Below are 24,040 nucleotides of genomic sequence, written 5' to 3' on the forward strand. Positions count from 1 at the left end.
TCCACATCTGGCCAGCAGTGTAAGTGGTGCTTGTTGCTCCAGCTTGAACAGGCAGTAAATGCTGCTGGGCTGCTGTTGGTGGGTGTATGGTGTTCGGCCTTTGCCCTCTCGATCCATTGATGTTCACAGAGAAGCAACACTTGCGAACAAAAGGCTTTGCAAAATGCCGTGGTCCAGTCTACCAAGACGGTCCTGAGTTTCCAATTGCTCGATGTTTTAATCCCCTGTTCCAACAAAGTCTAAGAAAGGGTTGAGGAGCACCTCATCTTCCGAATGGGCATGTTGCAGCCTTCGGGACTTCATATTGAATTCAACAATCTCAGGTAGATTGACTTTCCTGCCTGCATCACTGGTCAGTTCTCATAAGGTCATAAGTGATAAGAGTAGAATTAGGCCATTCGGCCCACTTTTTGAGCCTTCACATTCCAATCTCCTTCACATTTCAGATCCCCCTCTAAAGATAGATAGAGCTCATACTCGGCTATTCAATTGTGGCTGATCTATCTCTCCCTCCCAACCCCAATCTTAAGTTCTGCCTTAAGCTTATCCATCTGTAATATTAACTCCATGGACACCTGCCTGTTCCGTTGGGCATTGTCAGCATTCTCGTTCTGGTTCCAGCACAACTGCTTTTCGCAGCTTTAACAGTTTTATTTCACCTTAAGTGGGAAAGTCAAAGACAAGAGGGCAACAGGACAAAGTTTCAAAGAAAGAGGTAGGAGGTTTACATAGAAACATAGAAAATAGGTGCAGGAGGAGGCCATTTGGCCCTTGGAGCCAGCACCGCCATCCATTGTGATCATGGTGGATCATCTACATCAGTCAGCAGAAAGGCAGTACACGATTACAGTCGAGCCATCCAGAGAGTAAAGATACATGATAAAGGAAATAATGTGAATGACGTTTAGTCCAGTAACGTCTGATGAAAGATAATCCGTGGGTCTTCAATGAGGTAGATCGCAGCAAAGGGCTACTCAGTAGTTGTTGGTAGGATGGTTCAGTTGCCTGATAACTGAACTCTTACTCAGATGAATTGGGTTACCCATCGGGTTCCTATTAACTCTTTCCTCCCTCACCTTAAACCTAACTTCCCTCTCCCATTGGGCAAAAGGTATAGAAGTGTGACAATGCACTCCTCCAGATTCAGGGACAGTTTCTTCCCTGCAGTAATCAGGCAACTGAACCATCCTACCAACAACTAGAGTGTAGTCCTGAGCTACTATCTACCTCATTGAAGACCCTCGGACTATCTTTGGCTGGACTTTATCTTGCACTAAACATTAGTCACGTTATTCACGTTACTCCCTGTATCATGTCTATCATGTGCTCATGTTTATCTTGTATAATCTTTCTGCTGACTGGTTAGCACGCAACTAAAGCTTTTCACCATACCTGGGTACATGTGACAATAAACTAAACTAAACTCAACTCAACTCCCCTCAAATCCTTCCTCCATTTGGTTTAAATCTATGCCCTTAGTCACTGATACCCTTCCCAAGGTAAACAGGTCATGGGGCCAGAGTCTTGCAGAACAGAAACAGGCCCTTCAGCCCACTGTGTCCCTTCTGAGCACTGTATCCATCTGCACTAGTCCTACTTTACCGCACTTGGTCCACCTGCGTCTAATTGGATGGGGAACAACAAATGTTCAGAGAGAAGGATAGCTCAAGCATCTCACCGGCCAGGTGAGAGGTTATATTGCAGGATTGGTGCTCTGGAGACTGAGTCAAAAGATCTGGAGGCATGAGTTCAAGGCAGCTGAGAAATTTAAATTCTATTAATTATTCCAATCTCTGAACTGCCCACAGTAATAACATAGCAAGTCACTCAATGCAAGGGCAATTAATACAATTAATAAAATAAACCTTTGCTTCTCGTCTTGATTGATCAGATGCTCATTGTTGTGTCCTTGGATCAGTATCAAATAATCATACAAAAAGGGGGAATATCGTTTGGTGCGACACCCACAGGCAGCAAAATCGTGTCTGGCATTCATGTTCATGTTCGGACCAGAAGATACAGAATAAACGGAGGGAGAACTGGAAGGAAAAAGACTGAAGCCAGATTGAATGGGGATGGGATGAATGGTGCCGGCCTCTCCCTCAGAGGTAGTAATGTAAAACATAGAACAGTACAGGGAGAGGAACAGGTTCTTCGGCCCATAATGTCTGTGCCGAACACGACGCCAAGACCAGTAAGCAGCCTGCACATAATCCGTATCTCTCCATTCACTGCATAATAACAGTAACAATGAGAGCAAAGGTGCAGCTTTTCCTCTTTAATTCTGGAGCATTGCCTGGTGTCCTACAGTGCTGAGGACAACTGCTTTAGCAGAGATGAATCCTTGAACTGAAGTTCTAGGTGAAGGAAGAACGTTGAATTCCATTTCCTATCAGAGTAACCCATTACTTGTAAGGTCTTGCTGGGCTTAAAATGGTTGTTAACCTTGACATCCTTCAAGTCAGAACTGTTGTCCTTAAATCCTCATTATATGTGCGGTATTCCAAGAGACATTTTGAAGGATTCTACCCCAGCAGGTCCTTCAGTGTCAGGATAGGACAGGGAGAGTCCATCTGCATGTAACTCAAACAACCATAAGCGGAAACAACTCAAGGCGGCTCAAGTGGCTCGAATCATGAGTCCTGGAATCATGAGTTGCCAGGAAGCACGCCAAATGTGGAGCAACCTAATGAGTAGAAGAATACCAGATCATCTGGCACCCGTGCCATGCTAACCAGTGACAATAGACAATAGACAATAGGTGCAGGAGTAGGCCATTCAGCCCTTCGAGCCAGCACCGCCATTCAATGCGATCATGGCTGATCACTCTCAATCAGTACCCCGTTCCTGCCTTCTCTCCATACCCCCTCACTCTGCTATCCTTAAGAGCTCTGAGAAGGCAGTTCCTGCTCGGTAGCTGTGGACAACAAATTCATTGCCATCTGCTCAGAATCCCATCTGAATATCATCAAGGCTTATTAGTCCATCACAAGGTACCATTTGGTTTAATTGATCACCCCTACCAAATCACAACTGTGCCCAAACTGAAAGGTCACTTAACATTGCAGTGGCTTTTATTAATCTCAGTGGCCAATTCATCTGGATCGTTGAGGACTCAGGCCATGCGTTGGATTTTCATCTCCCGAAATGAAGGCGCAATATTTTGTTTCTTAGTTTAGAGATACAGCGCGGAAACAGGCCCTTCGGCCCACTGAGTCCGTGCCGACAAGCGATCCCTTTTCACCAGCACTACCCTACGCACTTGGGACAATTTACAAATTTACCCAAGCCAATTAACCTACAAACCTGTATGTCTTTGGAGTGTGGGAGGAAACCAGAGCACCCGGAGAAAACCCACATGGTCATGGGGAGAACGTACCAACTCCGTACAGACAGCGCCTATAGTCAGGATCAAACCCGGGTCTCTGGCGCTGTCAGGCAGCAACTCTACTGCTGCACCACATAAATAGTCCTCTAACATTTGGAGAGTATCATTCAGATCCAGAGCAGAAACTGCTGGAAATGCTCAGGCAGCAGCTATGCAGAGAGAAACAAAGTTTGAACTCTGTTTCTCTCTCCACGGTTGCTGCATGGCCTCCTGAGCATTTCCACGTCTGTGGTTCTTATCTCAGATATCAAACATTTGCAATTTTAGTGGGGACCTCAAGGAACTCCAAGGAATGGAATCTGGCCTAGAACATAGAAACATAGAAAATAGGTGCAGGAGTAGGCCATTCGGCCCTTCGAGCCTGCACCACCATTCAATATGATCATGGCTGATCATAAACTCAGTATCCCATACCTGCCTTCTCTCCATACCCCCTGATCCCTTTAGCCACAAGGGCCACATCTAACTCCCTCTTAAATATAGCCAATGAACTGGCCTCAACTACCTTCTGTGGCAGAGAATTCCACAGATTCACCACTCTCTGTGTGAAAAAAACGTTCTCATCTCGGTCCTAAAAGACTTCCCCCTTATCCTTAAACTGTGACCCCTTGTTCTGGACTTCCCCAACATCGGGAACAATCTTCCTGCATCTAGCCTGTCCAACCCCTTAAGAATTTTATAACACATAAATTGCTGGAGCAGATCAATGGGTCAGGCAGCATCTCTGACGGACATGAATAGACATCATTTTGGGTCGAGATCCTTCTTAAGACACGTGACATCTGAAGAAGGGTCTGATAAGCATCCCGACCCAAAACATTGCCTATCCATGTCCTCTAGAGAAGCTGCCTGACCTGATGAGTTACTCCAGCATTTTGTGTTCATTTGCAAATTTGTGATTTTTGATTTCTGAAATAGATGTTCCTCTGGACCATGAATGTTCTTGTAGGTTCTACATGGTGATACGGTTAAGTTTGTGATTTCTGATGTGCTTCAGGAAGAAACACGCAAGTCCCTGCAATGAGAATTGACCTTTCAGCTTCTTCATATTCATAATGTGGGGTGGAGGTGTCCTTTAAGAGTTGCTCAAATTAGAGTCCTGATTAGTGTCTGGCTGTGCAAGGTGGCCCATAAACACTCACCAGTTGAGTTGGGAGTGGACGGGGAGTTGGCTTGACTTCCTTGAGCCGCCGCGTTTGTCACAGTTACCGCTGTTTTGGCGGCATATAGATTTGCCTCCTCCTGGAACTTGCCTATGTTTTTCTTGTACCGGATTCGCTTGTTACCAAACCAGTTTGATACCTGCCAGAGGGTGACAAAGAAACACAAAGGTAAAGCTGACCGTCTGGTGATGTTGGACCATGCACATGCTGGATTTGGAAAGTGTAGGCCACAAAGACCTAAATTGCAATACATCCTGCAAGGATTTGTACCGCGTGTGGTGCGGGCAGATTGCAAGAGCTTTTAGCCAGAATGGAAAACTTCCTGTGTAGGAAGGAACTGCAGGTGCTGGTTTAAACCAAAGAAAGACAAAAAATGCTGGTGTAGTAATTCAGCGGGTCAGGCTGCATCTCTGGAGAAAAGGAATAGGTGATGTTTTGGGTCGAGACCCTTCTTCAGACTGAGAGTCAGGGGAGAGGAAAACTCGAGGTATGAAAATGGACAAGTACCAAAAGTACCAATGGCCAAGAAGCCCACAATGGTCCATTGTTGGCTGAGGAAGGGGTGATAATGAAGGGATATGAACAGTGAAGCGAGCAGAATGACCAGGGTGGGGGAGGGATGGAGAGAGAGGGAATGCAAGGTTGTAAGCTGCCCGTGTGAAATATGAGGTGCTGTTCCTCCGATTTGCGTATGGCCTCACTCTGACAGTGGAGGAAGCCCAGGGCAGCAAGGTCATTTAATTCCCTTTCCCATCCCCATACTGACCTTTAAGATGGCTTCACTAAACACGTCTTCAACCCTGTCTCACACCTTCTACTTTTATCTCTGGCTTTTGTTCCAATCATCTGCCTATCAAAACCTCCCTTCGCCTGTGTCCACCTATTACCCATCATGCTTTTTCCTGCCTCTCCTCTCTTCCAGCTTTCTTCTTCCCCCCCCCCCTCCCCTACTGTGTCCAAAGAAGAGTCTTGACCCAAAATGTCACCTATCCATGTTTTCCAGGGATGCTGCTTGACCCGCTGAGTTACTCCAGTGCTTTATGGCCTTTTGTGTATTAACCAGCATCTGCAGTTCCTTGTTTCTACATTAGAGCAACACCCGGTGCATCATGGTTCACACGGAGGTGGAGGATCGTGATGTGACATTGTAAGAGTTCATAGGAAGCGTAACATGACCAGAGGAGCCCCACCGACCACCCTTAACCGCAAAGCCACCCTCACCTGTGCTACCGTGATGCTGCATTTCTTCGCTAGCTCCTCCTTGGCTTCTTCGCTGGGGTAGGGGTTGTTGAGGTGGGAGTAGAAATACTCATTGAGGATCTCCGTCGCTTGCTTGCTGAAGTTACGCCTTTTTCTCCTGAAAAGAAAAAGATTTCAAAAAAGAAAAGAGAAGGGAACCCGATCCCCACCAAATCCGTTCCATTGCAGCAAGAATAGACAGTAGAACTAAGGCTTTCGAGGTTGGCTTTCCTCCCTGGTATCCTGAACTTTAGAACTCTGGCACTAAGAGTGAGAAATGTTTCAATCTATCAATCCACAACCTTGTAAAGTTGGGAGACGACAGACATCCAGATGGAAGTACAGGTCCACCACCAAATGTTTGGCTCCCTTGGTTCCAGAGCCTTGCTGTGTTATCAGTTTTGCCAGACCAACAGAGGTCACCTCCTTAGGGGCTGAGATACCGGCCCACAAAATTCACCACAGAAGTCAGCAATGGGAACGGATCTGCCGGCTCCGGCCGGGCCGGAGGTCCAGAGCACCGGACGCAGGGGGCAAATTCACCCTGCTGATTGGCGTCCGACCTGGCCTAGATGCCACATTTTCAGGGGACTTCCAGGTGGGCTGTCGTGATTTTAACTGAATTAAAGAAGGCACCAGACCATCAGTTGCCAGAAAAGGGTTGTTGGTGACATGTACTGAGTTTTACACTACAGTAAACAATCAGCAAGTGAGGCTGGCAACTTACTTAATACCTGGATCATTGTCATCACAACACCATTCCCTACATGTACAGTCACTTATATGGCCACAACTAAATGGGAGCAATAATTCAACTTGACTGAAGTTAAAAAAAATATTTGTTTTGCTGGACATTTGCCAACTTTGCCATTGAAAAAATTGTTTTCCTTTGATACTTCTGTTTCAAAGACTCAGCAAATATTGAGCAAATATGACGGGCAAGTCCAGATCTGTATGCTGAGGGGCAATTGTCATGTGAAGATTTTTAAGTTTAGGTATAGGTTTATGATTGTCACGTGTAATTGTCATGTGTAGTTGTACAGGGCCCTGGTGAGACCGCACCTGGAGTACTGTGTGCAGTTTTGGTCTCCAAATTTGAGGAAGGATATTCTTGCTATTGAGGGCGTGCAGCGTAGGTTTACTAGGTTAATTCCCGGAATGGCGGGACTGTCATATGTTGAAAGACTGGAGCGACTAGGATTGTATACTCTGGAATTTAGAAGGATGAGAGGAGATCATATCGAAACATATAAGATTATTAAGGGGTTGGACAAGTTTCATGTGAAATGTGGCCTCATGGACCCAAGGCATTGGAGGTGAATCAAAAACAAGAGGCTCCCAGAAAGCACAATGTTGTATGAGGAGAGTGATCTCAGGCTGGAGTTCCACATTCAGCATTGCTCTCAGGGTTCGGTACTGAAGCTGCTGCTCTTTATCCCAATGTTCAGTACAAAACATGACATGAGATACGGCGCAAAAACAGACCCTTCAGCAGAGCGAGTCCATGCCGACCAGCGATCACCCCATACACTTGCACTATCCTACCAACTAGGGACAATTTACAATTTTAACAAAGCCAATTAACCCATAGTCAGGATTGAACCCGGGTCTCTGGCTCTGTGAGGCAGCAACTCTACCACTGCATCACTGTGCCGCCCCTCTTTCATCCCAACCTCTTTCATCCCAACTCATTTCACTGCCCTTGGACGTGTATGAGCCTTGCCTTCCCCCACATGTCCATGATCCCCAGGCCATTTATTTTATCCTGGACAGATTTGTGGGGTGGGAACATACCTCCTGATTCAAGACTCCCGCCCTCTCCCACACCTCCCTGCTCCTCTCCCCCACCACTTCTTTGAACACTCCATTCTTGTTCCAATTTGCTAGTTATGTGCATCCAACCTGTAAGCCAATGACTGTGACTATTGAGCTGTGTGGTGATGTAACAGTGAAGAGAGTTGCCCTTGTCTCCTGTTCTTTATTGAAGCACATTAGGATGACATGCATGAAATCCACCTACCGTGCATCCAGGAACCGTGAGCGGAGGATCATCACTGCCTCGCATGTGCTCTGCTTCAGCTGTATCTGGATGGAGTTGAACTTGCGGTGAATGATGTTGACCATCCTCTCAATCTCCTTCGGGGAGATGGGCCGCGTCCGGCTCTGCTCCCGCAGCAGGTTCATGACATGCGTGGTGAACTCATTGCAGGCCTGAAACAGACAGCACGGGGAGGCCGTGAGAGAGATCTCAAAGGCACGGAGCACCCCATCTCCCTGAAAGAAGCTGCTGCCTGGATACAAGGTTGGCACGGTGGCTCAGCGGTAGAGTTGCTGCCTCACAGCACCAGAGACCCAGGTTCAATCCTGACTACGGATGCTGTCTGTACAGAGTTTGTACGTTCTCCCTCTGACCCCGTATGTTGTTTCTGGGTGCCCCGGTTCCCTCACACACTTCAAAGACGTGCAGGTTTGTAGGTTAATTGGCTTCAGTAAAAATTGTAAATTGTCCCTAGTGTGTAGGATAGTATTAGCGTACGGAATGATCGCTGGTCGACGTACTCAATGGACCAAAGGGCCTGTTTCCGCGCCCTATCACTAAAGTCTGTAAAGTCCAAAGGAAACTGGACCACTTGGGGAAAACACGTGCAGTCACAGGGATAATGTGCAAGCTCCACATAGACATCACCAGAGGTCAGGATCGAACCTGGGTCACCAGAGTGGAAAGGCAGTGGCAGCAGCACCTATACCACAATTTGGAGAAACTCCCATTGACCAATTCCTCTTGTTTTCCATTACTGAACCAAACTTATTCCAAGATTTCACTTTCCCTTGGCATCCGATGGTTTTAACTTTCATATTGATGCCGCATGTGGTTCAAATGCCTGCTAAAATACACAGATACATATCAAACATGCTGCCTCACTGACACTCCTTGCACCACCATCACAAAACTCATGCAAGGTGGTCAAATAGAAATATCCCTAAACAAATATAATAGAAACACTGGAAATACTTAGCAGGTTAGTCTGTGCAAAGGGAAACAGAGTTAATGGTTCAGGTCATTCATCACCATGGATGGGGAGGTGTCCACTCCCCCGCTGTCTCCTGTAGTCCACGGTCATCTCTTTAGTTTTGCTGACATTGAGAGAGAGGTTATTTTCCTGGCACCAGCAGTTTAGTGCCTTTACCTCCTCTCTGTAGGCCATCTCATTGTTGTCTGTGATGAGGCCCAAGATGGTCGTGTCGTCAGCAAACTTCAGGATGATGTTTGAGCTGTGCTTAGCAGCACAGTCGTGCGTGAACAGGGAGTACAGGAGAGGACTGAGCACACAGCCCTTTGGTGTGACTGTGTTGAGGATCAGTGAGGAAGAGGTTTGGCTGCCAATTCTCACCACCTGGGGCCTGCCCGTCAGGAAATCGAATATCCATCCGCAGATGGAGGTCTCCAGTCCAAGATCAGGGAGCTTGGGGACGGGTTCTGAGGGAATATTAGTGTTGAATGCCGAGCTGTAGTCAATAAAGAGCATTCTCACATATGTATTTCCTTTGTCCAGGTGGGTGAGTGCAGTATGTATTGCCATGGCGATGGCATCGTCCGTGACCCTGTTTGGTCTATATGCAAACTGACGAGGTACCAAGGTGTCAGGGAGAGAGGAGCAGATGTGAGTTTTGACTAGTGGCTCGAAGCACTTCATGATGACTGATGTCAGTGCGACAGGACGGTAGTCATTTAAACAGGAGGTTACTGGTTTCTTTGGAACAGGAACGATGATGGATGCTTTGAAGGAGGAGTGTAGAGATATGGTTGCCCACTACAGGAAGCAACAGGAAAAGTACAGAAGAGATTCACCAGGATGTTGCCTGGAATGGAGGGCTGCAGTTACACAGAGAGATTGGATAGGCTGTGTTCATTCTCATTGGAATGTCGGAGGCTGGTGGATGACATTATAGAGGTTTATAAAATGATGTGGGGGGAAAGAGTTCTCCTAGAGCAAGGGAATCTAGAACTGGAGGATTTAAGTGAGATAAGAGAAATTAGAAACTGTCAAAGTGACAGAGGGCATCTAAAGTCAACGGTGGAAATTGTGAAGAAAAAGAAGTAGAGAAGTTGGAGTCAAGAAAGGAAGAGATAGGTTTGGTGGAACAAGAACATGGGCCCCAGATCTTTCTCCTCATTAATTACATGGAACAGTCTTTGTTCCAAGCTTTCTCAAACACCACTCACCAACTCCTTCTCTGCTGCATTGACCACTACATTGATGATGTGCCAGTACCCATTTGGAACATGTCAATTTCATGAACAGTGCCACTAACTTCCATCAGCTCTGAAACCGTCTCTTCCCTGTTGAGTCTTAACCCAAACATTTGAAGAGGTTCCATTCCATTCCACTGCCCTCTGCATCCAACCTCTTCCCCACCTGAGGCCCACCATTATGTGAAGGTTTGGCAAAACATCCCAGCTCTTGCACTTGGAGACATGAGGGACTGCAGATGCTGGAACCTTGGGCAAGACACTAAGTGCTGGAGTAACTCAGTAGGTCAAGTGGGAATGCCTAGGCAATGTGTCGGGTAGAGAACTTTCTTTAGACTGTCAGTCTAGAGTCTGAAGAGAGATGCCAACCTGAAACGTCGCCCATCCATTCACCCCCACAGATGTTGCCTGACCCACTGATTCCCACCAGCACTTTATGTTTGGCTCATGTACTTCTGCTTATAAAGCACTGAATTTTTAACCAGCCCATAAGGGTCCTGCCACCTTCAGATCCTCCAGTTTCCACTCTCCTTGCACCGTTTAATAGTTCACACCAAAGAAAATGACTGCAGATGCTGAAAATCTGAAATAATCATTGGAAATACTCAGCAGGTCAGGGAAATCGCTCTCCGTTTCATGTCGTCTTTGTTTTTCTTAAATTGCCTCTCATTTATCCGTGAACATGTATCTTTCATGTTCATAAGTTATAGGAGCAGAATTAGGCCATTTGGCCCGTCAAGTCTACTCCGTCATTCAATCATGGCTGATCTATCTATCCCTCTCAATCCCATTCTCCTGCCTTCTCCCCATAAGCCCTGACACCCGTACTAATCAAGAACATTCCAAATTTCTAACTGCGAAGCAGACTTGATGGGCCAAATGGCCTAATTCTCTTCCTATGTCTTATGAATTATTTGGGTGTTATAGTATTACAGGCCGCTGGTTAATGCTCAGCAGGTCACTGTGCATTATTAATGGACCCTCATCCCTCTTTTATTCCCCCTCAATCTACTTTGCAACAGACACCCACCAGGTTTTCTGCCTGATATTCCTCCTCCAATAAACACCATCGATAACGGATTAACTACTCGCCCACCCTAGATCTTTCTGTATGTGCAATGCAGCAAATGTTCAAGGACACGACAAGCCCAGTTCTCTCAGATGCTGCGCCGGACACAAAGCACTTTGAGGTGTTTCTGTGAGACGTGATGTAGCGCTGCACCGAGACAAGCCTCTGTGCTTTTAATTGCATTCATCACAAGAAAATGTTCGGCAAATCTCCTTTCATCTGCTCACAGCACTTGACACATTGAGGCGAATCTCATTGAAATGTTCCATTTTGTCATCTGCATGTGTCGGCACCAAGACAGAAGCGTCAAACTGAAAAACTCTTATCATTCCTTCCTCGTATGAAATTTTAAATAGGACGCTTAAATTGGATTTAAAATGAACCTTTTGTTAGCTTCACAATGAAACAACTTTGTCTTTGAATCTGGATTAGCACAGTGTGTAAACACTGGGCATGTGTGTGCACGTATTGTACTCTGCACAGTAGCCTCTCTCGAGAAGACAGCAGACATTGGGACAACCATTGCACTGTGGGCACTTACAAATGCTGCAGACTCCACGAGGCCCATCACACCAGGCTCCCGTAACCGCTGTTGACGGTAAAACCTTTCGGGATATTCTGAGCTCATGAAAGATGCAGCATGAATCTAAATGCTTTCATACAAGACGACTGTTGAGATGTCAGGCAAAGCTCAGGGGGTGCAGCCTCTAGCTTCTGGGTCAGAATGGAATGGACTATGGAGCAAGCGAGCCAGGCTGAGAATATCGAAGCATCCCAGCTCAGCGACTCCAGTGCTCAGGCTCCAATTGTTCTCAGCTGGCCACCTTGGGCTGGTCACACTGTTTGCACGTTCAGCTTTGGCTCTGCCCCACAGCTTTGTCGAGGGAGGAGGTTTAGTTCAGTTTAGTTTAGTTTGGAGATAGGGTGTGGAAACAGGCCTATTGGCCCACGCCGACCAATGAGCATCTGTACCCTATCCTATACACTAGGGATAATTTACAAACTTACAAATGTACAACTTATGATAAACATAATAAATGGGAAAAAAAGTTCAGTATACATATGCATATGGTTGGTAGACATAAAATGCTGGAGTAACTCAGCGGGACAGGCAGCATCTCTGGAGAGATGGAAAGGGTGACGTTTCGGGTTGAGACCCTTCTTTATATGGTTATGTGTGTGTGTGTGTGTGTGTGTGTGTGTGTGTGTGTGTGTGTGTGTGTGTGTGTGTGTGTGTGTGTGTGTGTGTGTGTGTGTGTGTGTACGCATGTGCGTATATATATATATATATATTGATCAGCTAAAACATTATGACCTGATGAGCCAATATATTATGACCACCTGCCTAATATGCTATTGGTCCTCCGTGTGCAGCCCCATACGCAGCAGGGTGCGATGCACTATGTATTGGTCCATCATTAAAATTCCTCCCGTGACCACCATTAACATTTTCTGTGCCCTGTGCCACAGTAGTTCTCCTGTTGGTTCAGACCAGACGGGATAGCCTTCGTGCCCTCGCGCATCGATGAGCCTTGGGCGCCCAACACCCTGTTGCCGGTTTGTGGTTTGTCCCTCCTCGGACCACTGTCGGTAGGTACTCACCACTTCTGACCAGGAGCACCCCACAAGCCTTGCCGTTTCAGAGAGGCTCTGACCCAGTCGTCTGGCCATAACAATTTGGCCCTTGTCAAAGTCGCTCAGGTCTTTACTCTTGCCCATTTCTCCAGCATCCAACACATCAACTTCAAGAACTGACTGTTCATTTGCTGCCTAATATATCCCACCCGTGACAGGTGCCATTGTAACAAAAGAATAATAATAATAATAATAATAATAATAATAATAATAATAATAATAATAATAATAATAATAATAATAATAATAATAATAATAATAATAATAATAATAATAATAATAATAATAATAATAATAATAATAATAATAATAATAATAATAATAATAAATTCCTTTATTTGTCCCACACCGGGGAAATTTATGAATCAATGTTATTCACTTTGCCTGTCAGTGGTCATAATGTTTAGGCTGATACATAATATACACCAAACATTTTTTCATTTATTATGTTGGTTACATAGTACTATGTTTACATGAGCTGTTGTGCTGCTGCAAGTAAGAATGTCATTGTTCTATTTGGGGCATATGACAATAAAACACTCTGGACTCTTGGCCACTGTGCTTTTAGCTGCCTGGGCTCCAAGGTCAGGAATTTCCTCCACAAACCTCTTTTCCTTGCCTCTCCTTTGTGTAACGTGGAATCTACTTCTTACCCAAGTCTTTGGCCTCCTCCTTTGTGTTTCGTCAGATTTTCTGGTGTCCACTTCAGTCTGAATTTGGCTCAATGAAGATGTGGCCTAGCTTGGTTTATCTTTAAAAATTCCACAAGATGGAAACATATACATCACCTTTTATCACATTTTTATCACCTTTTGAGTCCTCAGTGTGGGCAAACAAAGATGTTTTGAATGCAGAGCTGAACAAACATAAAGCAATGTGTACGAAGGAATTGCAGATGTTGGTTTACACCGAAGATAGTCACAAAATGCTGGTTAACGGGCAGGTGGGACTAGTGTAGCTGGGACATGTTGGCTGGTGTGGACCGAAGGGCCTGTTTCTATGCTGTATCACTCTCTGACTCTATAACTCAGTGGGACAGGCAGCATCTCTGGATAGAAGGAGTGGGTGACGTTTCAGGTATGAAGTAAGGCCTTGACCCAAAACGTCAACCATTCCTTCTATCCAGAGATGCTGCCTGTCCCGCTGAGTTACTCCAGCGTTTTGTGTCTATCAAACATAAAGCAAATTAGTCTTAGGGATGCTGCAGGACCCTAATTCCGGCCTGTTTTGTGAGCACTAATCTCTCTTTTGATGCTGTAAATGATGGTCGGAGATCATTATCCTTCCCTTCCCCTGGGTGAGTCAAGACTCTATTACCACTCCCTCCCCTGGAGTAAGGGGGGAGACCCTCATGGCTCCTCCTTACCCCCCTCACCACAGCTCGGAGTAAGGCATAGACTCTCATCGTAACTCCCTTCCCCTGGAGTGAGGGGGACACTCGTATCATCCTCTCTCCCCCAGAGTGAGGAGTGACACTCAACATCCCTCCTTATTCCCTTCCCTCCACCACACTCCCATCCTCCCTCCCCTCACGGGAATGAGCAGCAAATGTGCCTGATTTCAATAGATGTGAAGGGCAGGTGTGGAGATTGCGGTTTGGAGTGGTGTATGGCCTAGTGCCTGTGAACTATCATGGCAGAGGGCGGCACGGTGGTGCAGTGACAGCGCCAGAGACCCGGGTTCGATCCTGACTACGGGCGTTGTCTGTACAGAGTCTGTACGTTCTTCACATTGCTTAGTTAAGTTTAGAGATACAGTGTGGAAGCACGCCCTTCAGCCCACCCTGTCCACACCAACCAGCAATCGCCCATACACTAGTTCCATCCTACACATTAAGGACATTAACCTACAAACCTGCACGTCTTTGGGAAGTGGGAGGAAAACAGAGCACCCGGAGAAAACCCACACGGTCACAGGAAGAACGTACAATCTCCAGGCAGACAGTACCCGTAGTCAGGATCGAACTCGGGTCTCCGGCATCTCAAGACGGTAAGGCAGCAGCTCTACCATCTTGCCACTGTGCCGCCCACTGTGGGACAAAGGGCCTGTCCTTTGTGTTCTGTGTTCTATCTCATTCAAACTCTACCCTACTCACCTTAAAGTTTAGTTTAGTTTATTGTCATGTGTACCGAGGTACAGTGAAAAGCTTTTGATGTGTTCGACATGATTACACTCAAGCTATTTACAGTGCATAGATACATGATAAGAGAATAACCTTTAGTGCAAGATAAAGCAAGCAAAGTCCAATCAAGGAAGGTCCGGGGGTCTTCAAAGCGGAAGATAGCAGTTCAGCACTGCCCTCTGGATGATCCAGTTGCCTGATAACAGACAATGCCTTATGCCCTCTAGTTTTTGACTCGTCTACCTTAGGAAATAGGGAATGACTGTCTACCCTATCTCGAGCATAAGGACGCCTATGTTCGCCACCATTTCTTACTTCATTGTATGGACACTACCAGGTTATATTGGCCACCTTAACTGCACTCTATCCCACACTCCACGGGCACTGAGTTTTGCCTTAACCAGGCCCGGCTAATTCCATACCCTACTATGGGACCATGCTCTAGTGGCAAAGTCTTTAGACATAGAAAGAAAATAGGTGCAGGAGTAGGCCATTCTGCCCTTCGAGCCAGCACCACCATTCAATATGATCATGGCTGATCATCTAAAATTAGTACCCCGTTCCTGCGTTTTCCCCATTTCCCTTGATTCCTTTAGCCCTAAGAGCTAAATCTAACTTTCTCTTGAAAACATCTAGTGAATTGGCCTCCACTGCCTTCTGTGGCAGAAAATTCCACAGATTCACAACTCTCTGGGTGAAGAGGTTTTTTCTCATCACAGTCCTAAATGGCCTACCCCTTATTCTTAAACTGTGAGCCCTGGTTCTGGACTCCCCCAAATTCGGGTAACAATTTTCCTACAGCTAGCCTGTCCAATCCTTTAATAATTTTATATGTTTCTATAAGATCCCATCTCATCCTTCTAAATTCCAGTGAATACAAGCCCAGCCGACCCATCCTATCATCATGCGCCGGACTTTAGAGATACAGAGCAGAAGCAGGCTGCCGATTCCCCGCAGACCAGTGATCACCCCGTACACTAACACTATCCTGTACTCTAGGGATCATTTACAATTTTACTGAAGCCAATTAACCATACAAACCTGTATGTCTTTGTGGGACGAAACCGGAGCACCCAGAGAAAACCCACGAGATCACGGGGAGAACGTTCAAACTCCGTGCAGACAGCACCCCGTAGTCAGGGCCGAACCCGGACCTCTGGCGCTGTACGGCAGCAACTCTACCGCTGCGCCACCTTGCTCCGAGCTGCCCTGGGTGCAGGGTGGTGCGCGTGAAGGGGGTGGGGTCAACGTCACGTTTACCTGTTCGTACTTCTCCAGCTCGGTGTGGTAGATCAGCCGGATCTGCTTCAGCTTGGTCCGGTAGTCCATGTGCTCCGTTGAGTTGTCAGTGGCCGCGCCCCCGGTGGCAGCGGCGGCGGCGGCTGCGGCGGTGGACGCGGAGGCGGAGCCTTTCTCCGGCCCGGCCACACCCTCCGCCAGTAGCATGTTGTCCAGTCGCAGCAGCTGTGGGTCTGGAGGCTCCTCTTCCTGCGCTCCCCGGATACTCAACTCTGCAAGAGAACGGCACGCTTTTAGACTGCGACGACCAAAGCCCTGAGACAACACCCCCTCCCTCCTTCGCCCTCCCCACGAAGCTGAGGCACTGCAAGACTCCCACAAAGTGCCGGAGTAACTCAGCAGGTCGGGCAGCATCTCTGGTGAACATGGATAGGTGAGGTTTCGGGTCGGGACCCTTCTCATTTCGGACACCTTGTGACTCCCACTGCTACCTGCCCCAGATGGGTTTTGTTTTGGTTTAGTTTAGAGATACAGCGTGGAAACAGGCCCTTTGGCCCACCGGGTCCGCACCCACCAGCGATCCCCCTACACTGGCACTATCCTACACACGAGGGACAACTTACAATTTGTTACCAAAGGCAATTAACCTTCAAACCTACACATCTAAAAGCAGACAAACTCCGCACAGACAGCATCCGTAGTCAGGATCGAACTCGGGTCCCTGGTGCTGCAAGGCAGCAACTCTACCACTGTGCCAGCGTGCTGCCCATGTGCCAATGACTGCCCTGCTCAATGTGACTCGGTTTGGCATTGGAGAGACCCCTGATAGTTGACTGGATGTCACAAGAATCCCAAAGCCAAGCGCTTCCATGGAGTGAGAAAGGAGAGATACTTCCCTTATACATTTCTGGGCCCCAAAATGGGAGATGTAATTTTAGTTTTTAGAGATAGAACATGGTAACTGGCCCTTCGGCCCACCAAGTCCATGCCGACCACTGATCACGCATACACTAGCTCTATCCTACACACTATGGAGCATTTACAGAAGCCAATTATCCGAGAAAACTGCATGTCTTTGGAGTATGAGAGGAAACTGGAGCACCCGGAGAAAACCCTTGCGGGCACTGGGAAGAATGTACAATCTCTGTGCAGGCAGCACGTAGTCAGGATCGAACCAGGGAAGTAAATGCATTTGGATGCACATTACAGGAAGGCCTCCCCTGTCCTGCTAAATGGCTCTGTGCTGGGACTGGAAAGTGTGAGGGACATTGGATGTGTCCAGCGAGGGTGCAGCTGGCAGCTGGTGTGCTGGCAATGTAATCGAGAGCAGGCGACAGCGTGCCCTGCCCGAATTGTATACCCTGCCTCCAGCATGGTGGCCATGTTTCAAACCTCAAGGTGTTGCAGTGGGAAGCAACCCTCTGCAATCCTTCGTGGCCCCGACTGAGCTGAGGATGCACGGACGGCCTTCGGCCTTGGAAAAGGAGAGAGTTTGAGGTGGAGAGGGTGCAGTACAAGACTAAAGCAGTTTCACATTACCACGTGACTAGTACCTACACTGAGGGTATTCATTACAGAGGTCACTGTCTACAGACATCACTGTTTAGAGGATACTGATTACAAAGGTCACTTTCCTCAGATACCACCTCAGATATCACTCAGATACCACTGTATAGGGCCCTAGTGAGACCGCACCTGGAGTACTGTGTGCAGTTTTGGTCTCCAAATTTGAGGAAGGATATTCTTGCTATTGAGGGCGTGCAGTGTAGGTTTACTAGGTTAATTCCCGGAATGGCGGGACTGTCGTATGTTGAAAGACTGGAGCGGCTAGGCTTGTATACACTGGAATTTAGAAGAATGAGAGGGGATCTTATCGAAACATATAAGATTATTAAGGGTTTGGACACGTTAGAGGTAGGAAACATGTTCCCAATATTGGGGGAGTCCATAACCAGGGGCCACAGTTTAAGAATAAGGGGTAGGCCATTTAGAACGGAGATGAGGAAAAACTTTTTCAGTCAGAGAGTTGTGAATCTGTGGAATTCTCTGCCTCAGAAGGCAGTGGAGGCCAAGTCTCTGAATGCATTCAAGAGAGAGCTAGATAGAGCTCTTAAGGATAGTGGAGTCAGGGGGTATGGGGAGAAGGCAGGAACGGGGTACTGATTGAAAATGATCAGCCATGATCACATTGAATAGTGGTGCTGGCCAGAAGGGCTGAATGGCCTCCTCCTGCACCTATTGTCTATTGTTTCCAGAGGGAGCATTGTGTGTGCGGTGGTCACTGTGTGCGGTGGTCACTGTCTAGGGAGCATTGATTACAGAGGGAGCACTGTGCACACAGAAGACATTTAATTTAGCTTCACTTTTAGTTTAGTGATACAGCTTGGAAACAGGCCTTTCAGACCGCACCGATCAAAGATCACCCTCATACTATTAGGAAAGAACTGCAGATGCTGGTTTAAATCGAAGGTAGACACAAAATGCTGGAATAACTCAGCAGGACAGGCAGCATCTCTGGAGAAGGGTCTCGACCCGAAATGTCACCCATTCCTTCTCTCCAGAGATGCTGCCTGTCCCGCTGAGTTACTCCAGCATTTTGTGTCTACCCTTATACTAGTTCTGTGTTATCCCAGTTTTGCATTCTATGCACTCAGGACAACTTACAGAAGCCAATTAACCAACAAACCTGCACGACTTTGGAAAGTTGAAGGAAACTGGAGCACCTGGAGAAAACCCACGCTGTCACAGGGAGAACGTGCAAACACTATGCAAACAGCACCCAAAATCAGGATAGAGCCTGGTTCTCTGGCGCTGTAAGGCAGCAACTCTACCACTGCACCACTATCACAGAGGGTATTGATCACGAGACGTGAAACTGGAAATAAAGCAGCGGGCTTCAAGAATTGCTTATGTAAATGCACAAACAGGTTAGTCGCCTATTATACAAGTCGGGCAGTGACTGCAACTCCATTCAACGCTCTTCCGGCAAATTCCCACAAAGCATTTTGCCAGGGATACTTTCCTTCTTCCATCGTGTAATGTTTCCTGCAATCATGGGAGTTTCCGAACAGACCCTGCCATTCCAGTCACAATTGCGCTCACACCTGCAAGTAGAACTTGGGTTCTGGTTGACTCATGGGATGTGGGCATCGACAACGGGCCAGCAGTCACTGCCCATCCATGACCCCATCCCTCATCACTCCTCCAGCATTGTAGCCACTATTGCGGGCCACGGCTCTGTTCAAGGCAGTCAGTGGCCCCTTTACAATCTGCCGGACATCAAATTGCTCACCTCAAAGGAAGTACAAACAAAGCCACTGTTGGCTTCCTGCTCATTGGGCATCAAATGTAGCATTTGCTCCAGAACCATGTCCATGAAACATATGAATGACCAGTCAAAGCGAATGTTCATTCAAACAAACTGCTGGAGGAACTCAGCAGGTCCAGCAGCATCTGGGGAGGCAAAGACATCGCATTCCCTCCACAATGCTGCTCGAAAGGCTGAGTTCCTCCAGCGGTTTATTTGATTTTTGCTCTGAAACAGCCCAACATCTACAGTCTCAAATATCTCCTGAGATATTCTAAACATGTCTGATGCTCATTTCCATCATATAATGGCCACTAACATTTGGTTTATGGGGTCGACCACCTTGCAGACAACAAAACAATGATGAATAATCAAAGGCCTGGATAGAGTGGATGTGGATAATGTGTTTCCACCAGTGGGAGAGTCTAGCACCTGAGGCCATAGCCTTAGAATAAAAGGACATACCTTTAGAATGGAGATGAAGAGGAATTTATTTCGTAAGAGGGTAGTGAATCTGTGGAATTCATTGCCACAGAAGGCTGTGTGGGCCAAGTCAATGGATATTTTGAAGGTGATCAATAGATTCTTGATCAGTAAGGGTGTCAGGGGTTATGGGGAGAAGGCAGGAGAATGGGGTTGAGAGGGAAAGATAGATCAGTCATGATTGAATGGCGGAGTAGACTTGATGGGCCGATTTAATAGGGATCTGAAGGAGATCTTGCCTTTGTAGAACACAAGGTGTCTGAAGAAGTGTATTGACCCGAAACATCACCTATCCATGTTCTCTAGGGATGCTTACTGACCCCAGTGTTAGTTCAGTATTTTGTGTCTTTCTTTGGTTAATCAACAAGTTGCAGTTCCTTGTTTCTGGAAGATATACCTGGGCAGGATAAAACCTATGTCCTTGAAGGAATTTTGAACTAAAGACTAAAGGTTTAAGTTTTAATTGCAGACCTTGGCATGTGGTCTATTTATTAATGGCATTCCAGAATGCTGTAGGGGATGAAAGATGTGGCTCTAAAGTCAAAATTTACTTATGTGTTGTAACCGAATGGAGCTTTTAAAAATAATGTTTTCATTCAATTATAATAAGAAATTACCTTTGTTTCATCAAGTTTAAATTGAATTAAATGGCATTGTTTGGTCTTATTTCCTTGCATAATTAAGTTTAAAATCTTGTGTAATCAAGTGACAAGATGGCATGGTGGCGCCACAGTAGAGATGCTGCCTTACAGCGTCAAAGACCCGGGTTTGAACCTGACTAAGGGTGCTGTCTGGAGGGAGTTTGTACGTTCTCCCTGTGACCACGTGAGTTTTCTCTGGGTGCTCCAGTGTGACACACTCCAAAGACATACCGGCTTGTAGGTTAATTGGCTTTGGTAAAATTGTAAATTGTCCCTAGTGTGTAGGATAGTGTTAGTGTACGGGATGATCGCTGGTTGATGTGGACTCGGTGGGCCGAAGGGCCTGTTTCCACATTGTATCTCTAAAATCTAATGTCTTACAGGCTGATAAGATACAAAGGGCTAACAGTTTGAAGCTATCACACAAAGAAATGACCAGGCAACCATTCAACAACACCTTCATAGGATTGAATTTAATAAACGATTTAGTTTGGCTAATGCATGCCTGAGAGTTGGTTTTTGGATTGGTTCCCTCCACTGGGAGCCTTTGTTGGAGAAGAAGGAACTATTAATGTGATTAAGGGTGTTAGTTATGGTTTTAAATGTTCTAATCAATTTTGGCTCACCCTTGACAGAGTTGGTGCAAGTTTTTAAAAGTCTAAAAGCAGTGTAAAGTAATTCATTTATTGTAATATCAAATTCACATTCAGCAGCTTGAAATGCCATCAGCACCAAACACAGAGGAGTTAACCCTTCCCACTGACTGCCCTTTTGTTCTGTGAACCAGAGAATGGGATTTTAATCAGGCAAATAGGGATGAACTTTGACAAAACCTGCTCGCACTGCAATAGGATTTGTTTCTAATTTAGAATCGGCAAAGTCACAATAAGCCAGGATTGATTGTGACTTTGCTGGGATTAAATTCACCAATGGATATTAGTCCAGCCTTGAATTCAGGAAAACTCTGGTGAAGAATGGATAATTAATGACTTCCCCATGGAGAAGTTTGGGTTCCTGACAATGAAAGGCAAGCGATGGTGTGCACTGATTGATTGAAAGATACAGCATGGAAACAGGTCCGTCGGCCCACCATTCCACACCAACCATCTATCAACCGTTCACACTAGTTCTATGTTATCTCACTTTTGCGTCCACAATTTACAGACCGATTAACCTACAACCCTACATGAATTTGGGTGGGTGGCGACCGAAGCATCTTGAGGAAGCCCATGTGATCTTCGGGTGAAAGTGCAAACTGCACACAGACAGCACCAGAGTTCAGGATCGAACCTGGGTCTCTGATGCAGTAAGGCAGCAGCTCTACCAGCTGCATCACGTTGAATGGTGCGCATTGGATGGTGCCTGTGGTGCGGTGTTGAGTTGTTACTGTTGGTGCTCATGTGCAATTGTTTGTCCTGAGGCAGCAAGCAGTTACTTAATGAAAGCATTTCATGAAATGGTTAATAGAGAGAGAAGGAGAGAGAGAGAGAAGGAGAGAGAGAAAGAGAAAGAGAGAGAGAGAGAGAGAGAGAGAGAGAGAGAGAGAGAGAGAGAGAGAGAGAGAGAGAGAGAGAGAGAGAGAGAGAGAGAGAGAGAGAGAGAGAGAGAGAGAGAGAGAGAGAGAGAGAGAGAGAGAGAGAGAGAGAGAGAGAGGAGGAGGAGGAGGAGGAGGAGGGGGAGAGGGAGGGGGAGGGAGAGAGGGAGAGGGAGAGAGAGGGAGAGAGAGGGAGAGAGAGGGAGAGAGAGGGAGAGAGAGGGAGAGAGAGAGAGAGAGAGAGAGAGAGAGAGAGAGAGAGAGAGAGAGAGAGAGAGAGAGAGAGAGAGAGGGGGAGAGGGGGAGAGGTAGAGAGAGAGGGGGAGAGGTGGAGAGGTGGATAGAGAGGTGGTGATAGAGAGAGAGGTGGTGATAGGGAGAAAGAGAGAGAGTGATAGAGAGAGAGAAAGAGTGTGAGTGTGTATATGTATGTGAGAAAGTGTGTGAGAGTGTGTGTGTAAGAGAGTCTGTCTGTCTGCGTCTGTGTAGGTGACAAGCAAGGGAGCATGAAGTACTGATCTCAGTACCGTCCATTAATCTATGTTGACGGGGCAGTGCAGCACTCCATTCTGCTTTCCAGAGCCACGAGAGATCGATGAGACGAGTGCCACATTTTTACTGGGAGATCATTAGAACTGTCCAACAATAACCAGCGGACCCTGAATGAGTGGATACTTCAATTAAAAGAGAGCACAAAGCAGGACTGGAGTCTGATAATGGGATGGAACCTGATGTTGACACACCTTCAGGCTCTGCCGCTCATGGAGAACGACTTCAGGAACACTAACCGGAATGAGGAGGTTGATGAGGTGCTGACCAACCTCGTTTACTCCATTCGAAACACCTCTACATCTGAGACACCAAGTGCAAACTCGGCGATCACTTCGCTAACACATGCGCTCGCTCTTCCTGGTCTGACTGGAGCTCCCGGTTGCTAACCCCTTCCCATTCCGACACATTTGTCCTGGGCCACCTCCACTTCCAGAGTGAAGCCACGTGTAAATTGGAGGAACAGCACCTCATACTCCGCTTGCGTAGCTCACAACCCAATGCATGAACATTGAGTTCTCCAATTTCATTGATACCTCCTTCCTTCTCATCTACCCAGTTCCACCCCCACTCCCAACCTTCCACAGTTTGCTTTTCACTCCCCAGCCCCCATCACCCAATTCCTTTCCCCTCTTCCATCTGCTCATCTCTCACCCCTTCCTACTCCGTATGTTCCATCTTTCCTCTGCAATCCCTCACTCTCTTCCACCCACCTTGCCTCGCTCTGGTTCTACATTTCACTCCCCACCTTCCTCTGCTTATCCGATTCCACCCTTTTGTCTTTTCCACATCACCTCCTCCCTTCCATCCCCCAGCTGACCTATCACTTGCCAACTCTGGTCCACCCCTTTCCCTCACCTCCTTCTACCAGCTGTGTCCTCTCTACTCCATCAGTCTGGATGAAAGCTCATGACCCAAAATGTCAACTATCTCTGTCCCACCACGGGTGCTGCCTGACCCACTGAGTTCCTCCAACTGAAATCTATAATTAATGTGAGCATGGGCAGGCAAAAATGAAGAGATAAAACACAGCCATGAATCCACAGAGAACCCAACTTGGTCTGGAAAGTTGTTGGACAGATGACCTGCATGTTCTGGTCGCTCCAGTTACAGAAATGTAACGATTCAATGGTGCTTTGATTGTCACGTGCAAATGCAGACCATTAAGGTATTGCCATACCCAAGCACAATCCCTGATTAGCAAAGTGTACAGAAATAGTTCTCTGCAAGAATTGCCATGTTTTGTCCAGTCCGCGCTCTAGACCTTACGACAAGTGTTCGATCCAGGCAAGCCCCAGGCTGCTGCAGGTCTCCAGCTGTCGAGTTCCTTGGACGTCTGGATCAACCAGCGAGCCAACGTCCCTCTTCTCGACCGTCCACCTTTGCTCCCCGGGGGCACCTCCCGCAGCTGACCTTCAG

At 46.9% G+C, this 24,040-nt stretch overlaps 1 protein-coding gene across 3 annotated transcripts in view; it reads right to left on the reverse strand.

Annotated features, from left to right (window-relative positions):
* LOC144597819 (pre-B-cell leukemia transcription factor 1-like) overlaps positions 1-24,040 on the reverse strand; it is a 252,279-nt gene that overhangs the window by 37,327 nt on the left and 190,912 nt on the right. For 2 of the 3 annotated variants that reach the window (XM_078407440.1, XM_078407442.1), the window contains exons 3-6: positions 16,129-16,379; positions 7,811-8,001; positions 5,773-5,908; positions 4,531-4,690 (exon numbers count right to left, since the gene is read on the reverse strand). In XM_078407440.1, the coding sequence (XP_078263566.1) occupies positions 4,531-4,690; positions 5,773-5,908; positions 7,811-8,001; positions 16,129-16,379 (738 nt within the window). The remainder of the gene's footprint in view (positions 1-4,530; positions 4,691-5,772; positions 5,909-7,810; positions 8,002-16,128; positions 16,380-24,040) is intronic. The other variant, XM_078407441.1, reaches the window with a different exon arrangement.

Source organism: Rhinoraja longicauda, chromosome 11 (assembly GCF_053455715.1).
Source record: "Rhinoraja longicauda isolate Sanriku21f chromosome 11, sRhiLon1.1, whole genome shotgun sequence".
Taxonomy (NCBI): domain Eukaryota; kingdom Metazoa; phylum Chordata; class Chondrichthyes; order Rajiformes; family Arhynchobatidae; genus Rhinoraja; species Rhinoraja longicauda.